Source organism: Pholcus phalangioides, unplaced genomic scaffold, assembly GCF_987345545.1.
Source record: "Pholcus phalangioides strain wild (caught in Gottingen) unplaced genomic scaffold, Ppha-v1.0 ptg000007l_1, whole genome shotgun sequence".
Lineage (NCBI taxonomy): Eukaryota > Metazoa > Arthropoda > Arachnida > Araneae > Pholcidae > Pholcus > Pholcus phalangioides.
Genome location: NW_028301600.1, coordinates 58,406,853 through 58,433,490, shown reverse-complemented (window position 1 = coordinate 58,433,490; position 26,638 = coordinate 58,406,853). Strand labels below are relative to the sequence as shown.

The 26,638-nt window shown below is 35.4% G+C and overlaps 1 protein-coding gene across 4 annotated transcripts in view; it reads right to left on the bottom strand.

Moving 5' to 3' along the window:
• The window catches only part of LOC149085545 (uncharacterized), a 166,487-nt gene that overhangs the window by 101,989 nt on the left and 37,860 nt on the right, over positions 1-26,638 (bottom strand). For all 4 annotated transcript variants that reach the window (XM_089233614.1, XM_089233618.1, XM_089233615.1 and 1 more), the window contains exons 2-4: positions 23,960-24,094; positions 13,395-13,504; positions 5,904-6,020 (exon numbers count right to left, since the gene is read on the bottom strand). In XM_089233614.1, the coding sequence (XP_089089740.1) occupies positions 5,904-6,020; positions 13,395-13,504; positions 23,960-24,094 (362 nt within the window). The remainder of the gene's footprint in view (positions 1-5,903; positions 6,021-13,394; positions 13,505-23,959; positions 24,095-26,638) is intronic.

The window sequence follows — 26,638 nt, the reverse complement described above, 5'->3', positions numbered from 1 at the left end:
TTAATGGAGGCACGGAAAATTTAGTATTTGCTCATATGCTGCTAGTTCAACAAAATTCGTTTAATTCATTATTATAGATGAATGATTCTATTTTTAGAATTTCTTTACCCATAATAACATTATTTCCGCGTTGAAAGTGCGTGTCTTCGACCGAGACGATATCAAGTTTCGAGATACTTGTATGCAGAGGCAAGTAATCATTCTGTGTGTCTTGTAAAAACATCTTTCAAGTGCTACTAAAATGTTTTTTTTTATATCTTACGCGACATTCAGAAATTTGTCAACCCTAAAAACAGTCGCATCATCTCTAACAGCTCTCCGAGAGACGTGAAATCAATGCAGTCCTTGACCTAGGAGGATTGTAGGGGTCAAGAAGAACATTTAGCTCCCACACGAGTTTAGCACAAAAACACTTAATGTATTAAACTCTTCCTGGACATCATTTAAGAGATCAGTAAAAAAAAAATAACGTCGCCTTATTTGGTTAATCCCTTAAATCTCTTTGGTACATCTATGAAACTGTTGTTAGAACTACTAATCTGAGATTTGGTCAATGCTACTTATTCTAAAAAATTATAACATCTCAGAAACTCCTGAGTGCAGTTCATAAAGTACTCAATTTGGAAAGCGCAAATTTTCAGTATGGTTACAATTTTTGTTTCCATCTCTTAAAAGGTCCGATCTGAGGATATTGGTGGTAAACAATTTGCATAAAATGGATTGAAATGTCTCCTAAAATGTTAAAATACCTTTTCTCTTCCGTTAAAAGGATAATATTAGAACATCTGAATAAAATGGTTTTTTACATAAATAATTTTCACGCAAAAGGGCATCCACTTGTGTGATTATGTGTTTTACGTCTTCCCTGGTAATTATGTAAACCTAGAGTAGTATAAATACGGAAAAATAGTTTTACCCGCATTAACGCTGTTTTTTCCAAAATTTTCTCAGTTTTTCGAATTTCTCAGTGAATATTGCAGTGGAATTTTTTTTTTCCGCATCAGGAGAGATCAGACAACAACATTGTAACTGCCTTCATTGCATTTAATGAAGGCAGATAATCCGCAGATTTTACGTTGAAAGTTTCGGTACTTGCAATTGAAAAGTGAATGCATTTTAAGTAATGATATTTTTTATGAACTAACTTGGTTATAGATTTGAAATAATTAAATTGAGTTTGTGAAAGAAAATTTTCAGATCGCCCGTCTTACTGATTTCATTGTATACCGTCAACTAAATTAGTATGATAAAAGCGAAAATAAACATTACACGTGCTTGAATGTAGTTTTTTCAATTGCAGAAAAATTTCACTTAATTCTCGTTTTTTCCTCAGATTTAAATAGTTGGTAGGACAGAAGCACGATGCCATGTGAAAAGATAACTTTTTCTCTCTTATCATATAGATCAAACTGTCAAGCTTTTGACAAATGAGGAATCTACATTTCCTGTGAAACAAGTTGGCAAGTGCTGAACATTTTTCCGCTTGAAAATTTACTGACAAACTGTCGTTAGGCAAGTGCGAGAAAAAAATACAGTAGTTTCCAAAAAAAGAACACAGGAGGTTGGTAATCGACGTTTCGACAGCCAATGAATGAAATTCACGAATAAAAACTATAGCAACATGACAAGCTCTGCTAATCATCTGCAGATCACGTCTGTAAGAAAAAAGAAAGAAAATGCTTCAGCTTTTTTTCAATTGAAAAACTCTAGATGAAACCTTGAATTGTGTTTATTGAAGTGGTAGTATCTGTTCACAGTCTGCAATAAACACATTTCTGGCTCAACATTTTCTCCATAATTTCGCTATCAAAGAATATGCTATAAATGGTTTCGGCATGTAATTAAACATACAACTGCGCACTTGGTTCATATCGCTTGCTTTGACTTTTTCTTTGCACGTGGCTTGGGCGGGAGATAATGATGAAGTGCATTAATCCTGCATATAAAACAAATCCCTTGCTGCTCATAGTTGATGATTTCATACAAATGTGAACTATGCATGCATCTACATCGGAAGTTTGTTAGCAGACTGACAAATGACATTTTGTTAAAACGTTTAGTTGAAACGTTTTTGTGGAATTGTATCAGGCTTTGATTTTTATTTATATTGACTTATTAAAAGTCATTTGATGTAGGCCTCACTAGAGAGGATCATTTTTAGTTGAGATCCTTTATTTTAAGGAAATTCAAACATTATATTCATTGTTTAAACACAATATTGCGAACGATTGAAAAATGAATCGAATAATAAAATTGAAAATAAGATGAGGTATCGATGGGTTTAGAAAAAATAGTTTTGTTTCTGTTATTTTAATTTCAAAAGAATCGAATTCTGCATGAAACGTTTGTTTCATAAAAACGGATATGTTGATTTATTCGATTTTCGTTGCTTTTACGCGTTAACTAAACTAGAACTTCTTCATCACCTGCTTTACGAACTTGAACAATTTTGTATAATTTAACAAGAATCACAACCTCAGCACTGAATTTAAATATAAATTCCTAGCTTTTGAATATGTGCATGGATCTTTCAGACTAGTAATGAAAAATGAGAATCTTTACTGCCGTCTGACAGTCGAGTGATTAGCGTGCTAGTCTTCGGCTATGCATGTCCGGGTTTGAATTCCGGTTCGGGCATGGATGTCTACCAACATCCAGCCAGCTATCCAGCCAGCGACGGGTTCAAAATTCCCGCAACATATTTTATTTACCTCGAATACGCGCGAACATTTTGTAAGCTTCGTCCACTTGAGAAACATGAATGAATTAAATTGAGGGTGATTTCCGCGCGTGATATGTCATATAGACTCGGTTCCGCTGGATATTACTATTATTATTTACTGTGTGTCCATGCTTTATTTCTGTTAGTACTTTGTATCATGTATATTATTGTCTTCACATTTTTTTTATGTTGGACACCACGAGGTCCAAGGTTCGATACCCACAGGTGGCACAGAGTGGTGGTCGGCTGAAGGTTGTTTTTTCTAGAGAGCTCCGAGATGTACATGTGAGCCAGTTTCCCCTTTGAAAAAATTTCACCAGTGAGTAGCAAAGCATACTACATTTAAATTGCACTGATGAAAATATTCATTCATCTCCTGATCTCCAATTTTGTCTTTAGTAGATAAATGGCAGTGCCTGAACACATACATGCATGAAACATACATAAACTCGCAGTTATGTTCTACGATAATTATTATTCCTGCAAAAACTATTCCTCTTTAGAGGTAAAAAGGTTCTAAATTACCTTTGCGAGAACAGACCAGGGACATGTATGGGTAGTAAAGTAAAACTCTTCAAGTCTGTCCACGCTTATGATCGTGATGTGTGAATTGATACTGAATATCTTTCGTAGACTGCTCGGAACCCCTTGGCAGGACGCATTAAGACCGAGAGCCGGAGGTTGTGATCCACTGGTGTACATGGAGCATCTCACTATACAATCACCAACCAGAGGAAAAACAGGTCAACGCTGGTCGAAAAAAATGTGATGGAAGGTTGCTAGCAACTAATACCAATATACAGGGCGATCGTGTAAGTTAAAGACTAACAACATTTGCAATGGCACCTAGGGCCGCATTTCAGTGTCTTAGAAAAATAAGAACTGCATTGGACGCGTAGTTGAGTGGTGTCTCTTATCTCCATGCTTCCTGGACCTTGATATTCACTGACCTTTTTGTGTTGGCAAATGGAAACATTTTGGAGGTGACTATACAAAACTACAAGTGTCTCCCACCATAAAAAAAACCAAACTGGGAGAGATTTCGGTAGCGGTATAAGTGAGATGAAGATGAGTGTCCTGCATGGCCCCCACATCCTGGAGCAGGGCGCCCAGGCCAGGATCTTATGCGGGCCCCCGACCAGATTTTTACGGGCCCCCTTTATGATGAATTTACAGCGTGAAAAAACAAAAAAAGGTGAAAATCATCCCGGACCCCAGGGCTGGAGCCTTGTCAGCCCATCCCTTGTGGGGGCCATGGTGTCCTGGCATTCATGTCATGTGCTTGAGAAATGAAAAACGACTTTTCTTGTGGACAATGTGTTAACTCTTTTCTGGCGCTATGAGTAAAATATGTGTGGTCCTTGTTTCTATCACAAATATTGTTTGTCTTGATTTGGGCTATCACCCCTATTTTCTGTTGAAAGAGTTTACTTTCACCTCGTACACTGAACTGTACTTATGGAAACATTAGGGAAAGTGTCGTAATGATTTTTTTACTCCTCACTACCTTTTCCTCTCTTGTAGAAGTATTTGATAGAGGTAAGTAAAAGAATTGGAATGAACTTGGCAAGAACAAACTCGAGCAAGATTAATGAACTCGTATTTTGGCACTCCAGACAGTATACTCCAGGAAAGCAACCACGCCTGACGACGACAGCTCGTTTCCCGCCATTTTGCAGTTAACAGCAGAATTTTACAAACATATTAAAATAGTAAAAAAGAAAACTTTTTAACTGTAAATATATTATCAATTCGAAAAGAATTACGATGACTACAGGCAAAGTGGATTCTTTGTTGCATCAAGGCCATTGACTGTCTCTTGGCTGTAGTTAGCTTGTTTTGAAACATATCCAGATATACAACTGGTACTACGTGTATCCAAAGAAAAATATGTAGGAAATACACGAGATGCCAAAAATCAAACTAAAACTACTCATGATTTTCGTCAAAAAACGGTGGTGTTTCTGGATTTTTTTTGAGAACTTGAGACTTTTTTTCCATAAGGAGACAACATGCAACTAATCAGTAATAAAAGTCAGAGAAGAAAAGTAGGATATAGACAGAGCCGTCATTTCAACTTTTTCCGGGGGGGGGGGGGCAAAGAACATGTACTCAATGTATGTACATATATATTTGTATATATATACCATTTTTAGTGTATTTTCAAAAGCCAGGGGGGGCCCCCCTGCCCCCCCCCTAAATGACGGGCCTGGATATAGAAGTAACTATGCAATCTATAAAAAAAAAGGTTTATTTTCATAATTATACACAAGAGCTAGCCTTTAAAATACCAACTAGTGCTTCTTTATTAGGAGGGAAAACGTTAGGAAGAAAAAAAAAAACATTTGTAAAAAAAAATTAGACATTTTCCCTTAATATTTATGTATTTTTAAAATAATGACACCAGAGTCCTTCTAGCGTCGATTATTTTGAAATATTTCATTTTAAAATCGAATGATTCTTTCTTAATTACACCGTATAATAAATGAATGATTGGGAAGGGGAAGAATTCGATATATTGAAAAGAAATTGAAGTGCTCATTGATGGCAGAGTAGCGAAATTCATGTCATTTTTATTTTCAATGAATTTGAATTTTAAAAATGTTTTTTATTAATTTTTTTTCCATATTTTTACGATTTGAATTTTCAACAGTGGTTTAATTACTTTTGGAAAGTTGAGTCACGTAATAACTTATATTAAAAGTATTGCAAATTCATTAAAATATTTAGTGTGAGAGTTCTCTTCTTACAAAATCCATAAAAAAAAGAAAAAGGAAGCTATTCTCATACGTTGGATGATGAATGAATAAAAATACTTAAGAATAGTATACTGAAAGCATTTCATGAGTTGGCATAATTCTACTTCGCTTTTACAGAATTAGTTTTTATACGCAATTTTTGTTGTGAACTTCGTTTTTACATGTGATTTAAGTCTAGGTTGTTCTAAAGTCATTAAAGTCATCTAAAAAAATATTAAATTATCACGCAAATAAGAACAGGTGGTTGTTTACTTATGACAGGTAATCGATTCCGATAAATCGGTAGCAAGTCGACGTCTGCTCTGTTTATTTTACAGCATTTAAAAGGTTCCAAATAGACATCACCTACCGTAGTTCCTTGAAATCCATAAAAAATTAAAAATAAAATCGCATCGTTAATACTTATAAAAAACCTCACTCACCGTATTGGCATCTGTGTCCTTGGAAACCGTTCTGACATAAACAACGATAATTAAAAGCGTTCCTTGCTCTTCCAATGCACTTTCCAGAATTGTAACACAGACCATCATTGCAGTGAGCTGCCAATAGGAAAAGGGTTGTCATCAATTTGAACAAGGACATGGTCACGATAAAAATGAAATGAATTTAAGAAAAGATTTTAGACATTGTAGTTGGGGACTTTTCAAAAAGATTTCAAAGATTCGAAAACAATTTCACACAAAGAAATTCCATAATTGGTTGCTTGTTCTCATGCTTTCATAAATTACAAATCTTCGTTTTATATCGATCGATTTTAGAAAATACAAGCAATTTCAATTTTTCCCATTCGTAAAAGCTAGTTAATGATATTCCTATGATCACATAAAATGTATCATCCACGAAGTTGCAATTCGGTTCACTTTTACACATTCTTCCTCCAAAGAACTCTTAATTCTGAAGTTTCTTCGCATTTCAAATATGTTAATGACTAGTTTCATCAGCGTTGATTTCATATACAAATTTTATTTGAAGTATGCCGGTCACAGGTCCCACATTCATCCAAACAAAACTTCTACCAACGATCTTGAGGGGAAACGTTGCGTTATATCATGCAGTGCAACCCCGATGTTTCCTGCATAATAAGATGAATGTTTCGAATGCGTGAAGAAAAGCACATAAAATTAAAAGCCAGGCAACAGCAGTCAAGTGCTTCGTTTAGATGATGGAGATTAATGACGAGAAACAATCACAACAGGCAAAAAGGAGGGAAACTTTCGTCTTATGCTTAAGGAAAAGCGGCCAGACAGATGCCTTTTTGCTCTTCTGTGCTGGGATGCTGTCAAACGATCTGTTTGCTATGGATGTTGATGGTGCATCCCCGAAGTAAAGTAACTTTCTTCTCGCGCGTGGGTTTTTGCGTCACTCCACCCGTGATTCATCTGCATCCAAACAGAAAAAGACTGGTTGCAAATGAAGCGGACGCACTTGACGATGACAATTGTTTCTCCACCGTTTCGCTAAGTGAAAGCATCTCAACTACAGGCGCTTTCAAGTTACACCAGAAACAACTTTTTAGTTTTTCTGCTCTTTTTGGATGGAGAGCGAGAAAAACGGGTGATAACACTGCAAATGGACCAATTAACTATCAAGAAGTCTACTAATGGTCTCCAAAATACTAATCTTATTTTAAATAGTTTTCAAGGGTGATATTATTTACATTCTTAAAATTATTATTCTACGTTCGCAGCTTAATTACGGTTGAAACACACACCCAACAAGCAGCAAGCGATAATTAGTCTTTGCCAACATGTGAATGACATACTGTTAGACAGTGGAAAATTTTAGAATACTCTATTACATAATTTACTCTTTTTTTAAAGGAGTTAGTGCACGCAAATTTTCCAAAAAAACATTTTCGAATTTTTCAATTTTCAAATACTATAAAAATGTCTTCAAGTTTTTTTTTCTACCTGTAATAGAAATATTTTTTAAATATTTTAATATTAATTGCTGGCAGGAATTATACACATCCTGTTTTCCACTAAAATGCTCTTTTCTCAAAACTAAGTTTTTTGTTAGATAAAGAACCTTTTTTCGAATACCACTCATTCAAATGTCTCGAAACTTTGTCCCTCTCTCAACGCTATGGTTTTACATAATTTAACACTAGGATTTTTTATTAAAATTATTTAAAACATGTTTATGACACAAAACATGGGTAAATTTTCGTGGTTTTTGAGAAAGTTTCATGTTGTTGAAGTTAAAATTCAATAAAAAAAAAAAAAACCGAAAATTAAAATCCTAAAAGCTGGTATCAAATTGTATAAAAATATACATAGCATTTAAGCAAAAAAATAGAGTGCCTAAAAAATGTGAACAGAAAATTTGTTAATGTTCCTTAAAGGAAAGTGAATTTTCCCATAGGAAAGCATGGGAAGCCAAGATCATGCACCAGCACCAACCCACTTAAATTAACGCAAACTAAAAAAAAAAAAATTAGAGCACGAAAAAAATTATTAAAACCAATATAATATAATTCACGTCAATACAGTACTTCACTTGAATTTCAAAAGTGAAAAATCTTGGGGATTTGGTATTGAATCATCGAGAGAACTAAGCTTTCAGTCTGCCTGTCATAGACGCTACGCATATATCCATATTCAACTTTCAATCCTTTACTAATTCGATTTATTTTGATGTTTTTGCTCCTATCTACCCGGATTCCCATTTGAAAGAAATCCCGTTTACAAAGAATCCTAGAAGAATCAGAAAGAAGAAATCGAACAATAGGCTGTGTGCATTGTTTTTTATACCATTTACTTTTTCTCATGATGGAAGTCCATTATTCCAGACGAACCACAAACAATTGTTCATATAGTATAGAGTTAGTTTTTCCCCTTTCACATCATTTCTACCGATGGATGCGTTCGAATGAAGGAGACCACAACGAAAACGATTTGGAAATGCATGTGTTGGGAACTAGTAGCTGCGCGCACTCACGTACAATCAATCTTCAGTACGTTGTTAGCTCGTACATTTTTCTATGGTAACGTTGATACTCAGGGAAAATACATACGTTCCTATAAACCAGGAATTAAATAAACAAAGAAACTTTCCTTATCAATCATTTATGAATTATTTTATTCGGTTATAGTGTAACAGGCTTAAGTAAAAGACCAAGTTACTAGCCAAGTACCCTGCTAAAATATATTAAATATTTTTAAACTGCTTTTTTCGAATTTTACTTCAACAAGCTTCAAAAAGTCTGTTTCAATCAATTATTATAAAAAACTAAGAATCACGGAACTATTAAAAAAACGTAAAAACTAATAAAATCTAGAAAATATAGTGAAGGTGTTTTTTTCTCGTCCCGATAATTATACCATTTCAAACAAGGACAAATATACCGAGATGTTTGAAAAAATATATATCTCATTCTATGGTTTCTCGTAGATATCTTTTTGATAAAGAACTCACATATATGGATATTAGTTCACATTTTGCAGGAAGTTTTGTGACTTACGGTAAGTAAAAACATTCATGGACGAATAGACTTATATTATTTAAACAAATGAATCCGGTATGACATTTTTTGACAATTTTTTTTTATTTTGATACGATTTCATTCTCGTTTCCACACTTTTGTCTCATATATACCATGGTAAAATATTGAAAATACTATGTTATTGATACATATAGTATGTTATTTTACTAATATTAGAAAGAGAATCACAATTACTATATAACCACAATGAAGGGCGTGGTAGCCCAGGTTAAGATACTCGCTTAAAGTACCAAAGTATGTTTAGAGGCATCGCAAGTTCAATACCCTGTTCGTCCTCGTCAGAAACTTTCCTGACACAGGGGTAGGTACAACAAAAACGGCGACATGACCACAGACAAAGATTACTACCGCGGTAGTCCCACATCGCGGGGTTAGCGTATCAACCTCTTGGTGAGCATAAAAAAAAGGCTGCCATTCGGATAGCAATAAATTGTAGGTCCCGGTCTTATTAGCACTCGTGTGCAGAAAATCACCGTGGTGTGACAAAAATGATGAATGATTAATAGAATCACAATTACTGCAAGATGAAATGGTACTTAAAATAAATTAGAGTAAACTTTTTTCTGGAATTAAAAGTGCTTTTGTTGTTAAATATCAAAGGATACATACAGGGTGATTCTAAATACATCGAGCAAACTTTAAGAGGTTATATAAGAGAACTAAACAAGCATTTCGATCATAGAATGCGCGGTTGAATCGAAATAGCAAAAGCGGTAGAGGGTGTTTTTAGAGTGCACAACAGCGCTTCAGCGAAAACAAATATCATAATTTTCCGATGGATTAGCAGCGATGTGTGCCATTAACCATTGGAAGGTGCATATGCACCTTCGGATTGGAGTGTTTGTTTTTTATTGGTGCAAGGATCATCGAGGTTATGCTGTGCCAAACAATGAACAAGCACACTTGTGGTAGAATTTTCGTTACCCAAGTTGCACCATGAGAAGGCCTACTACCCAACCTCGAATGGCTGATTGCATTTATTTCAGCAAATCTGTCAGAACATCATATTCACTTTGGTGAAATGCTGTTGTGCACTTTCTAAAAATAACCTCTACAAACTTTGCTATTGCGATTCGACCGCACATGCTATGACCAAAAATGCTTGTTTAAGAGTCTTATATCACCTATTAAATTTTGTCCCATGAATTTAGAATCACCCTGTATATAATGTTATAATAATAAAATATAATGAAATACTACTCTTTAATGCCGATATGAAAAAGCTATTCCATAAAGATATAACAAAAACTTGACGCGCATTCAGCTAGTGCTATTTCCGTCTGTCATCGAAAGAATGAAAGTAAAATCTACTAATTTTTCGCTAGGAAAAGCCCGTTTTGGAAAGTAGTTGACAGACTTACAATGATCATGCATTATATGCTTCCACCGAGAGTTTTGATTCCTTTGGGAAGGAGAAATGTGTTGTATTTGGCACATGGTTAAGACATAGTAGTGGCTCTTGTGCCAACAGATTAAACCAAAAATACGGACTTCTCCCCAAAGAATAGGTAGGTGTCCCTAGGTATTTATTGGACGTTCTGCATAGTTACTGAATGTGGTACTACTACTATATTTGGAATTGGATATATTATTTCAGAAATCTTAAATAATATTCGTGTTAATGTTTCATTTGATTAAGCACCAAAAAGACACTTTTCATTTATCATTAGATCTAAAATGTTTTTTTTTTGAAAATTTTAAACTCAGATTTATTTGATTTTACCTGTATTTCTACATGTATTTTGATGCTTGAACGACAATTAAAGACAAAAATAAAAGTGCTTAATATTTCATCGGGTAAGCGTAAATAAAGCGTGTACATGAATTCAGCCTTGCGGATGCATGTTTTGCTTTTAATGTAAAAAAAAGATACTTTTCCCTTGTAGTCTGCTAGAGAGCGAGAGTTGGAGAAAAAATAGTGAGATAAATTGTAAGAGTATTTGTGTGTGTGACAGACAGACAAGGTCTTAAGAAAAGAACCACGCAGCGAATAAGAACGTTTTTTAAAGCAAATATAGTACTCTCTCGCAAAAACCAAGTCTGATTCTCAGTAGGTTTTTAAAAATGTAATGTATTTTGGAAAACCGCCTTTCCCACCCTAAATATTACGTGTATCATATAAGTCTTGAACTTAAATTATATACTGGCAAATACAATCGTATAGAGGCTTATGAATCAGATGACTTTAACAGTGGCATTTAATTTTTCTAATTGGTTTGCAAAAATTAGTTACAGAGTTGAGGGTCATCATTGATTTAGTACCACATGATAGTTTATGAGCTACTTGAAGGGAAAATACGACAAATACTTATTGGTAAAATATTTGGTTTCCGTCGATGTCAAATGATTAATTGCATTGAGTCATTAAAGCAGCATATAGTTTGCGTCGTGTAAATGAGGTGCATTGATATGCAAAAATCATATTACAATCACAATCCTGCTATATATGACATTTCCATGAGAATCAAAAACAAATCGGTAAATTTTACTCTTTCTTTCCATGCTATCCGTGTGTAGGCGTAAGGAATGATTTATATTAAACTGATGATTTTCATCGACTTTGTAGTTAGCTCTTTTAGTATCGGTCATAGTTCTCCAGATCGGATCAGTAACTTCCGAATTTTGTCACTAAGAACGGTGTAATCATGTGGCACAAAGTTGTTTCACTATTATCTAAGGAGCCATTCAAGTGTTATGTCAGCAGATGTTTAGCCAATTTTGACCACCTCTCTTCCCTTGTTAGCAAACGTCGGAAAAACCCTGACACCTCCCGTCAGCAAATATTTTTCAGCTTTGCATTCTTCCTCAACGCATGTTGGGATCATAGGGGGCTTGTGTGTCACCACACTACCCAAGACGATCAAAATTTTATTTTTGACACAAAAAATACTTTGAAAAAACAATTAAAATAACGCAAGAACATACCTTTTTTTAATGTAATCGATCTCTCTTAATTTCAATGCTATTTTGATGACCAATAACTCAAAATTTCAAAATTTTAAGGCTAATAACACGGAAATACCTTGTACCACTCTCATCTCAACCTTTTGTGCTCGCTCCAAAGATCTATCCCGCCTACACCCGATTGAGATTGCCCGTCGAGAACATGCATAATGAGTAGGAGTGAACTTTGCTATGTATGCACAAGGATAATTTTTCACATGATTAAAGACTGAACACCTATATTTTTAAGCTTGTGGTTGCAGTTCTGAGCCTCGAATTAACGGTGTGGTAAAGATTGACATTGCTAGTTGGTTGGTCTGAATTACTGAGGATTGCGCTCTCGCCGTCGTGTTCATCATGGTTTCTAAAAATTTGAGAAATGTTAATAATTAATGGCATGATGGTTGCTTAAAAACCACCATTTGAGTAATTGGAAGTAATTCCTTTCTATATAGCTATCGGTGCGATGATGGAATTATTGCGGATGTGCCTGATCTCAATTAGACAATGATTACCAATTTTTTCCGAGCACTAGGTGGGCCCAGACCACACGTGTTCAAGTTTTCCTGGGGAATATATATAGTAAATACACCAGACTTCTCCTTCTTTATTTATGCCCCCCCCCCCTACGCACAAACCAGTTGCGACCAAAGCCTTCCATCATACTAGAAAATTATTTTCACGATTAGTAGTTTCCTTTTTTGTCTCGTCAAAAACCACAGCCTCGTCCACATCATACGAGGCCATAGACGGCACAGAGGAGGGGGTGACGATCCCCTTCGCTCACGAAAAATTGTACCATTGGCAGCATAGGCAGGAAAATGAAAGAAGGGAATTCTCCCGCCCCCGATCACTATGCCCGCCCTCGGTGACTCTCCCCCTCTTTTGAAGAGCGTGTATTCGCTTTTGCACGGGAGTCCAGCAAATCACTCAAGGGTAACGCATGAGACGCGCCGAGTAGACACAAAACAGTTTAGACCCTCTCCCCCTCCGATAAGTAAATAAGTATTAGGGGACGAAAAAGGTGGTCTATAAAAGATTTTTCGGCAGGAATGTTAGTTCACGTGACCGTAAACTAGGGAAACATTTGTCATCGTTGACTATTTTGACATTTCTAGAAAAGAGGCCACTAAGAGTATTGTCAGTAAATCCGAACCTCCCCCTATCGATGCTGATGTAATACTTGAATGACTCCTAACACATGGCGTTCATTAGAGTAATAATTCTGAACTCTTCTTTCGGAAGTTATGTATATATAAGACCTATGACTTCGCGTGTTTGTGCAGAACATGTGAAAAAATGAATATTTGAAATTTCCACACAAGACAAAAGGGACGAACGATAATTATCAAGTGCAATTTACTTTCCGGTCACGTAATCTATATTTCTTGAATAATTCTGACGGGTTATAGATAATAAATTATTGCTCAAGGATTCCATAAGTACAAAAGTAGTGAATACTTACGATGAAGGCATCCTTGTTCATCATTTTTTTGCGTCCAGCCATCGCAGCATTTTGCGACAGTTGTGTATTTTGTTTCGTAGGCTTCAGTGAACCCCATATAATATATGCTTCTGAAAAGATATATATAATCTGAAGAAAATGGGGGAAAAAGTAAGAAAGTTGTTTACTTTGCAATAATTTTTTGTTCTTAGATTACCTACTGTAATATAACGTATATAGTTTGAATGTAATTCGTCTGTTGAACGAGAGGAAAGAAAGCAAAATTCCTGGTAACAAAAAAATACAAATACAACGCCACAACAGGCAAAATGCCCAACGAGGTGGCTGAGAAAAAGATGCCCATAAAAATATGGATGTCATACATTTCAAAAATACAGCAACCCAATTAAAAATGCAATTAATAAAAATTATAAACAATATATACACGTGATAAAATATTATACAATGCTTATAAAGAATACTTATGGTTGTCTTATTCTAAGTATGGATAGCTTCTTGATTTACCCCCCCCCCCATATTCATTGTATTTCTTTTTAAACGTGTCAATTGTGTTACAATTTACTACCTCCGGGGGTAAGCTATTCCATTTATTAACAACCCTATTAGAAAAAAATTCCCTGCGACACCATAACCTTGCATTGTCCCTCATCAATCGAAAAAAATTAATAGACATGAATATTAATCCATCATATATGCAGTATTAACCACGAGACAGCATAGGTGAAGGATATTTGTTTCTGCAGCATCCTCCAATAAGTTCATGTCCAATCTTCTTGAAGGTGTGAAATTATTTTGTGTTGGAGGAAGTTTTGGTGAATGGGTGATTTTGGAGATACATGCATATAGGGCAGGGGCGCCCAAATACCGCCGACTTAAGCCATTATTTTAATTACAGGACTAATTCATATACAAATTTGTGTAAAAATTGTTCTATTCTATTGTCTAGACAAGTTCTCAACCTTTTTTGCCCATGGCCCCCTTTTGATCATTTCTCATTCCTGTGGCCCACTTTGCGACCGTTATTATTTCTACACCCCTATAACCTTCCCGTTTTCACGTTAGAAGACAGTTATTCAAATATTGTTTGAAGTACGAATATGTTTGAATTTAATTAATTTTTGATTTATGAAAATAATGAAAAAGTAAAATAAACATAATGCAATACAGTGAAAAATTCAATAAATTATTTTAAATCAATGCAAAGTGCACTTGAAGACGGCACGTCGTCAAGTTACTGTTTCAATTTGTTTTTCTTCTGAAGGGGGGAAGGTACGTTTTTTCCAGCAAAATAACACTATAATCTCAGTTCAAGGAGGTTATAAGAACAATCCTCCTTTCCTTTGCGTACGCCAATGATAATTCATATATCAAGGATATGGGTTCACATTGTAGCCATACTCTGAATTTAAAAAAAATAAGTGAAAGAAATTTTAAAATATTTTTTGAACCAGTCATTCCAGAGAAATCATGTACGCAGTTCATATTTCATGTTTCATGTTTCATTTGAACCGTATAATGATTCATATATATATTACCAGAATTTCAAACCCACATAATAACTTATAAATAAAATAATCAATTTTTAAATAATGTTATTGGTTTGTTGACTTTAATTTCGATATGGTGAGATTTGCATTCTTTGTAAAAATCTGATGTCTCGTTGGATGACAAGCTACGTCCAAGTGGAGAACGAAGCAACGAGTTGGCTTAAATACAACACAAAATTTCACATAACACACAACAGTCCGTACAATTAATATACAAATATACAGGGTGTATAGGTAACAGGACGTATGGTATTTTGCTGGTGAACCGTTGATCCTAGAGGCACACTTCCAATTCGAAAAATATCCGAATAATGTGTAGTGGGCTGTTCAGATACGTCATTCATGTCGCAAGGGGTTGTATAGTTATTAAAATAAAAATGTTAAATTTTTATACGGACACCCTGTGCTCAAGAATAGAATCCAATTACAAAGTTGTTTCCCCCTCTATTCTGATGCCAACAAAAAGAAAAATGCCCCTGAGACCAATGGTTCACCTACAAAATAAATATGCAACCTGTATATACACGTAAAAAAAATAGTTTGAGATGAAATATTCCAAAAAAAAAAAAAAATAATAATAATGACATTTTTGCGCTGAAGTAGTTGAGTTTCAACATTTTAAAGTGAAAATAGTTCCTTAACTTCAGGAAGGAAGTAAATGAAAGAGAGGGGTAAGGGGAAAAAGAATGGCCAAGAGGGGCTCGGTTGTGTGCAAATGCCTCCAAATTCCACTTGTGCACAAGGGGATCCGTGCCTCAGTGAGACCCCATTTATGTCTCCCAGTTACATGACTTTCACATTTATGAGACGTTTGACTTCCGTCACGATTCATCCCTATACCTTTCAACGTTAAAATATTTCATTTTTATGCGACTCACAATTTCAATTATTTGACATTTTCACTTCAACTCGAACTCCAAATTTTTGGAATCTATGAACATCATTTCTAACTATCAAACCCATGCAATTTTTGAAGATTGTGAAAACGCGTCACTTAACTAGTTTTGCATACGTACTATCAACGCAAAAACCATAAACTTTAATTTGATAGATACAAAGAGCCACATTGAGACAGTTATGGGCATTTCTCTCAAAGTTACCACTTATGTGAGAATTTATTTCCCTTTTTCGAGAAATCAGCAGACGCAGCGAATATCAAATAAATGGATTTAACCCTTTAAGCGGTTTTTTAAAATTTCTCTTGATCCTCATTGTGACTGCTACATTGGAAATAAAATTGAAATTAATATTTCGGAGTGATCGAAATGAAATAGATCAAGTTTGAGGAGATATCTCGGGATTGCCGCTGTAAGGGTTAAATAGTTTGAAAAGTGGTCATACGCCCTTTTAGAATTTTTTTATAATGTTCACAGCATTGTTATTGCAGAGTACGAAAAGGGCATTGGAATTATGTGGGATTCTGCAGGCCTCTTAACAGAAAACATGTCTTGTCAAATATCGGTAAAAAACCTTCAAAGAGTTGCTGGTGGTGTCAATCGCAAAGGAAGTCTTGATACATTAATTGCATTAAATTAAAAAAACTAATCAGAAATCTAAATGGTGATAACCTTCTAAAATGTGTTTAAAATTTGTTTTTCTTGTTGAATTGAAAAGAATAGCATTCGAAATACGAAAATTTGAGATTGAAACAGTGATTTTGTCAAAATTACAGTTTCTTAAATTATACAGCAATATACCAATACAAGGCCATAATAGGCAAAATGCACAACGAGGTGGCGGAGAAAAAGATGCCCGTAACATATAGGGATGTCATATATTTAAAAAATACAGCAACCCAATTAAAAATGTAATTAACAAAAATGATAAACAATATATACACATGATAAAATATTATACAATGTCCATAAAATTTATTTATGGTTGTCTTATTATAAGTATGGATATAGCTTCTCGATTAACCCCAACATGTTTATCGTATATGGTTTTTAAACGTATCAATTGTGTTAGAATTTACTACCTACGGGGGTAAGTTATTCCATTTATTAACGCACCTATTAGAGAAAAATTCCCTGCGGCACCATAACCTAGAATTGTTCCTTAACAATCGATACTGCTGTCCCCTTGTAAAAGCAGTCGATTGACGATGTACTAATAATTCATGGTCCATTTTATCGATCCCGTTGAAAATATTGAAAACTTCGATCATATCCCCGACACCTGTGTTCATCCAATGTAAACATATTCAAAAAATGAAGTCCCACTTTTGCCAATAAGGACACACGTACCTTTTCTCTGCACCCCTTCAACTAAGTCCTCCTTTGTAGGTATGGTCTCCAAAACCTTACAGCATACTCCAGTCCAGGACGAACTAAGCCTCGGTAAAGCGGAAGGATGACTTTAGGAGAACGCGAAGAGACCTTTTTGAAAATGAAACCAAGCATTCTATTCGCTTTTTGGCCGCCGCTGAAAGAAAACCTAAGCCGCTTGTCAATGAGAATTCCCAAATCGGTGACCCTAGTTGCATCCGGGATAGTGACAGCGATAGTAAGCGTATATAGTTTTGAAAAAAGTAAATTTCGAGAGTTTTTTTTCTTTTGTATGGTTTTTATACCGCAAAGTTTAACATGCAATTGAAACAATTGAATTTTTGTGATATTTTCATTGAGATACGGTGTATGGATCCCACTTATAACGTTTTCCAAAAAAAAGTCATGAAAAAATTGTAAGCGAGAAAACGCTTCAAACGGAAAATCTTAATGAGAATTAGTTGGAACTATGGAAATAAGTGGTACTATGCGGAAAACCACCATCACTATAACCAGCACTCAAAAGAATGTTGATGAATGGTCACCAAATCTGTGTCTGCTTTTTCAATGGCAGCCTCTTTGTACGAAAAGTCTTGGAACACACACAATTTTCTGTCTTTATAGTTACTCTAATTTTGCTGAAGCCTCTTCTATAGTTTGTGTTATGTGACCTGTACTCTGTAAGCCCCACAACGTACATCGTAAAACCACCCAGATTACATGCAATGCTCTTTTCCCCTCCTTCTTGTTAATGTTACTTAAATAGGGAAAAATTGCGAATATATATATTCTATGCATTTTGTTTGAAATTAAATTTTTTGATCACTCTTTTTACAAATTTCTTCGTGGCCCCCTTATCAGCAGCCGTGGCTCTCCTTTTACGAAATTTTCATCTGTGGCTCCCATGGAATATCCCATGGCCCACGGTTGAGAACCACTGGTCTAGACTGTTATCTAAAAATAAACTGAATTACAACTCTAACAGATAATTTGAACACACCAAAAAAAAATTTTGTCTGACCTCTGAATTTTTCCTATTAAAAAAAGTGTTCCCAATATCGCCTACGTCGAAATAATTTATGTTATGATTATACTTTCTTTATTAAACGTAAAAATTAAGACACAAAAAAATCGAAAAAGTAATACAAGACAGAAAAAAAAACTTAGGAGCATTCTATACAAACATAAAGTTTTGTTTTCCTTACTTTCCTCTTATCGCATTTTTCGTGGGACCATTTGTTGCACATCAAACATTTTAACCATGTTTCTCCATGACAATCGTTTGAGTAAAGTCCTTCACAAATTGAGCATTGGGCATCATTATCTTTTTCAGCAGTTAAAAACCTTTATATGGATAGCGGAGAATGACATCATCCTCGGATAAGTCGCCATCTGGTGGCATTGCCAGAAATTGCGAGCCTTGACTTGAGTCAGGTCCGGCCGTCATGTACGGTCCCGTTCAGTGCACACGAGCTCTAAGGAAAGATTGATTCGTTGCCTTTGTAGTCTAGAGCGTTCACCCGGAAAGTGAAAGGACGTGGGTTCGATTCCCCGCAGAGGCAGTTGAATTTTCTCTTCTCAAAAATTCATCTTCGCAACAACCAGTTGTTAATAATTTTTGTATGCTTGTCACATCCTATAATTTCTTAATTTGGATCTTGTTTTTTTAATCGGTAATTTTAGAAATCACTAGTTTTCGTTGAATCAACTTGTTTCCTCATGTAAAAAAATTTGATGAAAATATTGATTCAAATATTTTTAAATACGGTCACTTATCTGAAATGTTATGTATAGGAACATAATTTAAGACATGTAATCGGTTTAGTCAAATAAATCACGTTAAATTGTAAACTTTTAATAACAATTTTAATCGAATTTTGATCGGATTTATCGAGCCAATTACCTCAACTAAAATTTTTAACTGCAACACCTGGTCAACTACAATTAATAAAATGTATTTTTTTACTTAAACTTTTTCTAAGATAATATGTTGTTTCCAACAATTTGAAACATTTTTCATGATTGAAAGTTTTCCTTTAAAACTAACGAATAAGGAACTAGCTATTGGACAACGATAAGAGTGGGTATACTTATATTAGCATATAAGCTATATATGTAAGGTTCATTCAAGTGTATGATTCACATAAATCCTTATCCTATTATGATGATGATAATAACAATATCAATCGGGAACATGAAAGAGACTTTCTTAAGTTGGTGCTCGATACTTTTTTGTATCAACATGCATCAGAGAAGCTACTACTAGAGGTACTGCTAAACTGAAGAGCCAAAAAAACTGGTACAGGCATGCGTATGCAAATAAAGAGATATGGAACCAATCAGAGTACGGCGCTGCGGCCGGCAACGCCTATATAACACAACAAGCGTCTGGCATAGTTGTTAGATCGGTTACTGCTGCTACAATGGCAGGTTATCGAGATTTAAGTGAGTTTGAACGTGGTGTTATAGTCGGCGCACGAGAGATGGGACATAGCATCTCCGAGGTAGCGATGAAATTTGGATTTTCACGTACGACCATTTCACGAGTGTACCGTGAATATCGGGAATCCGGTAAAAAATTAAATCTACGACATCGCTGTGGACGGATTTATGGACAGCCCTGCAGGATTCATGGTGTCAATTACCTCCAACACTACTTCAGACATTAGTCGAGTCCATGCCACGTCGTGTTGCGGCACTTCTGCGTGCTCGCGGGGGCCCTACACGATATTAGGCAGGTTTACCAGTTTTTTTGGCTCTTCAGTGTATATTGGATTTAGTTCTCACTAGTTCTGAGGATCTTGTTGAACATGCTTCGGTGGGGGACGAGTTTTCTTCCGGTGTGATCATCGTGTCGTAGTTTTCTCTAACTTTTCTTCGGGTAAGGTTGATAACAAAAAAAAAATAAATGGTTCCTTGTTTTCAGAGAACGAATTTTGATGTTTTGAGAGAAAGGTTAGCGTGAGTTTTCAAAGAGACCGGTTAGAATCAGTCGGAATAGTAATTCAATGGAAAGAATTTGGTACGAAGCTGTTCTCCGTTTTGCACGCCGTCATACCCTTTGTTCGTAAAAAGCGTGTTTGTACTTCGCACCTCCTATGGTTCACGGATAGCGTACGTAACCTTTATCTTGAAAAGAAAAGAGCATTCAGAGAATATAAAACTGGACCAGGTAACCCATTACTGTTTACTGATAAAAGAAGAGCGTTGAAGAACGCGATAACGGGTAGAAAAAAGGAAGTTGAATCTAGGTTGGCAAATAACATTGGCTCTGACCCAAAATAATTTTTCAGGTACAACAATAATCGATGTAAGGGGACAGTTGGCCCACTCTCGATAGGGGGCTTAGGGTAGAGAGCAATGTAGGTATGTGTAGTGCTTTGAATGACTTTTTCGCATCAGATTTCAATAGAGAAAATGATATTCAACGTACGGGTGTTGCATAGGGTAATAAAATCCTCAACGACATTCAAGTGGATGATGTAGAGGTTCTAAATCTTCTAAAAAAATTTATGTGCAAGCAAAGCACTAGATGATATCCATCCTAGGGTCCTCAGGGGAATTAAGTAATGAATTGTCGGGTCCAGTCGCACAGATTTACGGGAGTATTGTTGCTGAGGGTATCGTCCCAAGGGACTGGAAGCATGCTGATGTGGTTCCGATATTTAAAAAGGATAGTAGAGAAGCTGTGCCCAATTATCGTCCAGTGAGTATGACTAACTCCCTCTCAAAAATTTTGGAAGTTATTATCAGACGGTAATTGAAGTGGATAGAGAAGAATAAAGTATTGTCGGATAATCAACATGGGTTCAGGAAGGGGAAGTCATGTGTAACTAACCTTTTTTACTTCTATGATCGCGTGACTAAGGCTTTGGGTAAGGGCAAAAACGTAGATGCTGTTTACCTTGATTTTCAGAAGGCATTCAATCGGGTCCAACATGGTAAACTCTTGAAGCGTTTACACCAGATTGGGATTGAGGCAACTTGATAAAGTGGATAGAATCGTGGTTAAGAGATATGTCACAACGGGTTAGGGTGAACGGGGAAGTAATTCTTTTATTGGGCAGGTGTCACAAGGGGAGTTTCTCAAGGAAGTGCCCATGACCCCATACTTTTCTCACTCTTTATCGATAAACTCGATCAGGTTATCGATGGGATTGTTAGCAAATTCGCAGATGACGTGAAGCTAATGGGGGTGGTCGGAAATCAAAGCGATAGGGAGTTGCTCCAGACCAACTTAAACAGAATTGGAGCATGAGCAAATAAATGGCGTTTTAGCGTTTGCAAATGCATGGTCGCTCATTTTGGTTCGAACAACCCCCGTTTCTCTTATGAGTTGAATGATGTCACTATCCCGGATGCAACTAGGATCACCGACTTAGGAATTCTCATTGAAGAACGGCTTAGGTTTTCTGAAGATTGTTCAGCGGTGGTCAAAAAAAAGCGAATGGAATGCTCGGTTTCATCCTTAAAAAGGATGCTTTGACAAGGGAACGCCAGTGTCGATTGGTAAGGGACAATTCTAGGTTGTGGTGTGGGAGGGAAATTTTCTCTAATATGTTTGTTAATAAATGGAATAGAATTTAGTACCCCCGGTAGTAAGCTAACACAATTGACACGTTTTTAAAAAGAAATACGATAAAAATGTAGCGGTAAATCGTTCGAGAAGCTATCAATACATTTTTTTGCGGGAATTGTATAATATTTTATCGTATATATAGTCTTCATTTTTCATAGTCTTTATAACGGTATTTTTAATAGGGTTGCTGTATTTTGGAAAGGGACCGTTCAAGTATTACGTAAGCAAATTTTTAGCCATTTTTGACCCCCTCCCCCCCCCCCCCCTTGTCAGCAAAATTTCGTCATCAGCTCTGCCCCTCTGAATCCAACTCATATTTTCATAAAGAGTGGTTGATGACGTAAGCATTATCCAAACCCCCCCCCCTCCCCATCAAAAGTCAGCAAATCGGAAACCCCCTCTTCCCCCCATCGATGATGACGTACTACTTGAACGTCCCCAAATATATGACATCTATATTTGTTTTGGGCATCTTTATTCATTTCAAATAATGACTAATTAATGTCTTAGATTGAAATCACTACAGATCATTGAGTGTGTTCTATAATCAAATTAAAAAGTAGTCAATTCATACCAATAAGTATCATGTATGATTACTCCAGTTACGATTATTTACACGTTCTGAGCCACATATCAAATCTAATAAATGACTCCATACAAACAATTAAATCATTTCAATCAAACTTATTTAATCAATTGAAAACAATTTACTATAGCTCTGATACAATTATACCAATTAAAAAAAACAAAATATATTTCACATAAAAAAATGTTTACATTCATTTGCAGGTGTCGAGGGATATAATCGAAGCGTTCAAAATTTTCAACGGGATGGACTAAATTATTAATACGCCGTCAATTGACTGCTTGGGGACACCAGTATCGATTAGTAAGGGTAAGGGATAACTCTAGGTTGTGTCGCAGAGAATTTTTCCTCTAATAGGGTCGTTAATAAATGGAGTAGCTTACACCCGGGGTAGTAAATTCTTACACAGTTGACACGTTTAAAAACATACGATAAACATGTTGGGTTAATCGAGAAGCTATCCATACTTAGAATAAGACAACCATAAATACATTTTATGGACAGTCCGGATTTATTACCCCGTGACTATCATTTGTGTGAACCGCTCGAAGAGGCATTGATAGGACAGAGCGATTTGACGATGATGCAGGAGTGTAGGAGGGCTGCACACACATCCCTTTTCTTTTCCCGAGGAACAGATCCAAAATCTGCCAATTGGTTCGGAAAAATGTATTTCAAAAATCTGGGGATTATGTGTAGAAGTAATGTGTTATACTTTTGTATTTTTTTATTGATTTGGAAAATTCTTATAAATTGTTATAAAACGATTCGGTTTATACTGATTATAATTTCATTTGCCCTCGTATTATATTAAAAATGAAAGATATGTGGTTAAAAAACTCAAAGTATTTATTCTGTGATGTAGCTATCCATTTTTCAGTCTAAATGTTTATCTCAGACTTTGTTGTAGAGAGAGAATAAGTGTTCTCAACTCGATTCTCATGAACTGATATTTAATGTTTATACCATAGAAATCATAGTTTGAACACTTCAATATGTAAATGTCTGACTATTCAGGTAGATAGGATTCTCAATTGCTTCAAATTATGGGCCGAGGGAGCACAATAATTGACATAGTGTGGACGACAGAAAATCAAGGACCATTATTATTGGATGTGCTTTCGTTTTTGGAGCATTAAAAAAGATATACATCAGTTTTTCACCTACCGAATAAATGAAAAATTATAAAAATAAAAATCACTCTTTTTTTTAGATCAGTAAGTGTATGTGAAATATTTTTACCTAAAAAGAACTATACTTAATAGTGAAATCATAGATTGGAACCAGAAAATTATAACTCGTGATTTTTTTCTACTTCAAACAAAATGTAATACATTGTGCTTAAGAAAATATTCACCTTTATGGATCAGAATTGTTTTTAATGCTTATAATTACAATTTGAAAAATTGTGTCACCAATTACATTAATAAAGCATACGCACACATAACTTTATAACTATATAATTCTTAGTGTCGACATAAGCGTATGTATTTGCAAAATAATAACTCTTTAATTAACTAAATTTTTTTCTTGGAAAAACTTCTGAAAACCAATTTTATTTATAGTCTGAAGATATGAGACCTTACCGAGGTTCATACGTCGCGCACCAGCTGTGTCTCCCACAATTTGGTTTCCATGTCCTAACCATTTGAGTATAAGCTCGTGTACAAGGTTTCCGAACTCGAACTGTTTCTGGTTGCTGTTCTGTACATACATGTGGCCTATAATAGATAATAAAACGTGAAATTTTATACATAATTATAAGAATCAGCTATACGAAGGTTATCCAAAAATTAAGTTTCATTATTCTACAGAAATACAAAAAGCAGTTTAAAAATGTAAAAAAGAAAAATTATTCAACATCTATGTACATTAACTTTTCAGCATAATCCTCTCGTTTTTCAATTTCGATACATTAGCTTGTTTTTATTCGAGCACCACAAGATTTCAATGGGAAATTACTTTGGCAAAATAATCCCCCCTCCTCTTTCAGTCCATTATCATTTGCGAATCACCGTTCTACTAGACTCTTTATTCTCAGGTTCGGGAACAAGTGATAAACACCTGCACACAATTCCATCTTTTTTGCAGTTGTTTGAACAAGAAAGAGATGTGCACTGTTTACACCAGTGTTTCTCAATGTATGCGTCACGGATCCTAGGCGTGTCACCAACCTTTGTCAAGACCGTCGTGGCGAGCTGGAGATATTTATTTGTGTGCCTATTTATGCTTTGAAGTGGTTATTTAGGTGAAAATATCTAGTAATTTATTCTGGGAAGCAGCAGGTGTATGATGAATTGGGCAAAGGAGCCGTGGGTGACAAAAGTTTGAGAACTCCTCGTTTACATGGATAGTCACAGGGGATTGAACACGGGTGTATCCTTCATTCCTTGATGAAAAAGCAGAGTATTGTCTGGAAAAAAGAAAACATTGCTTTTTTTTTTTTTTTTGGGAGCATTTTTCTCACAAAGGTGGTTGAATCAGCCGAGAGAAAGTAGTGGCCTGAAGGTTTGGGAACGCAAAAGGAGTGTAATTGGTAGGCTATTTTTCACCGCTGGACATCAATAAATGTTTAGATCATTGATCATTTTTGCCCCACCACGGTCATTTTCTGCACACAAGGGCTAATTAGACCGGGACCTACAATTTATTGCCGATTCCGAACGGCAGGCTAGTTTTTTATACTCATGGAGAGGTTGGTGCGCTAACCCCTCGATGGGGGGACTCCCTGCGGTAGCAATTTTTTCTGTGGTCATGTCGCCGTTTAGAAGATTGTGTTTTAAAAGATATTGAATATTTTGTTTTAAATTTGAAACTGGTTTAGCATTTTTTTTTTTTTTTGCATAGGGTTTTTCTTTTGGATAGCCTCCTTGCCATTTGCTTTTCAGATAGCCCTCGTATAGTAGTGTTTCTCAACCTCAACCTTTGGAATGATTTTTTTATGTGAATGGAAGGACTGGTCATACACATACCTTGGAGGAAATAAGCAAAAATGAACCAGTGAACTATTTCCGGCTCGGTTTGACTGTTGTCAGGAACCGGCGGTTGAGAAACACTATCGTATAGTATACTGCTCAAAACAATTAGGGGATATGTTCCATTTATTTAAATTTATTAAAACTTAGTAGATGATTTAACTCCTGTGACGTAACTCGTTATGAATACCCAACAATGCCCTTTGTCAATATTTTATCAAATAAAATATTTAGATATCACAATTAAATAAAAAATACATTTGTGTTGGGAGAGAAAGCGATGAATAAATATTCAGAGTAAAATATATAGTATTGAAAATTAAACGTAGAGTCAATCAACAAAAAATTTAACAAAATCCCATGGAAATTTTTGCGTATCGATTTGTTCTAGAAACGATGGACAATAGTTTCGTTTTCGTGAAGATTTTTGCCCGGAGGTAATTCAAAAACTAACACGCGTTTGATGGCAGGGAAGGTCATTAGAATAATCAATAACAGATGGCGCCACACCAGAACATCCCATATTCATATGTATGTAGATGGAATAGCTTTCCTTTTTAAAGCGCTCCTTTCAAAAGCCGTAAGAAAAAACTTGACTTTAATTCATTTTAATTCTTTGTATTTTGTTTTCCAGTAAAACTGTTTTTTTGTTTCTGCGGTGGTTCTCAACTTTTTGAAGCAAGACCCCCCTATTGATAAAAATTTCATCGGCAAACCCCCCCCCCCCACATCGGCTGACCATATGTCCCATTTTTCCGAGACGCCCATGATTTTGTTCTAAGGGGGTTGGTGCACGCAAATTTTCCAAAAAACACATGTTTAAATACTATGAAATTTTGTGCGTCTGTGTCCAAATTTTTGTTGTATCTGTACTAAAAATATTTTAATATAAACTGCTGGCAAGCATTACACATGCATATGTTTTCCACTAAAATGCTATTTTCCCAAAACTAAGTTTTTTGTTAGATAAGGAACATTTTTTCGACCACTCATTCAAATGTCTTAAAACTTTGTGCACCTTTCAACACTATGTTGTTACATACTTTAACACAAGCTTTTAGGATTTTAATTGGTTAGTTTTTTCTTGAATTTTAACTTTAACAACACTCAACTTTTTCAAACATCACCAAAATTTACCCATATTTTGTGCCATAAAATTTTTTTAAACAATTTTAGTAAAAAATCCTCGTGTTAAAGTATATAACACCATAGTGTTGGCAAAGTTTCAAGACATTTGAATGAGTGGTCGGAAATATGTCCTTATCTAACAAAAGAACTTAGTTTTAAGAA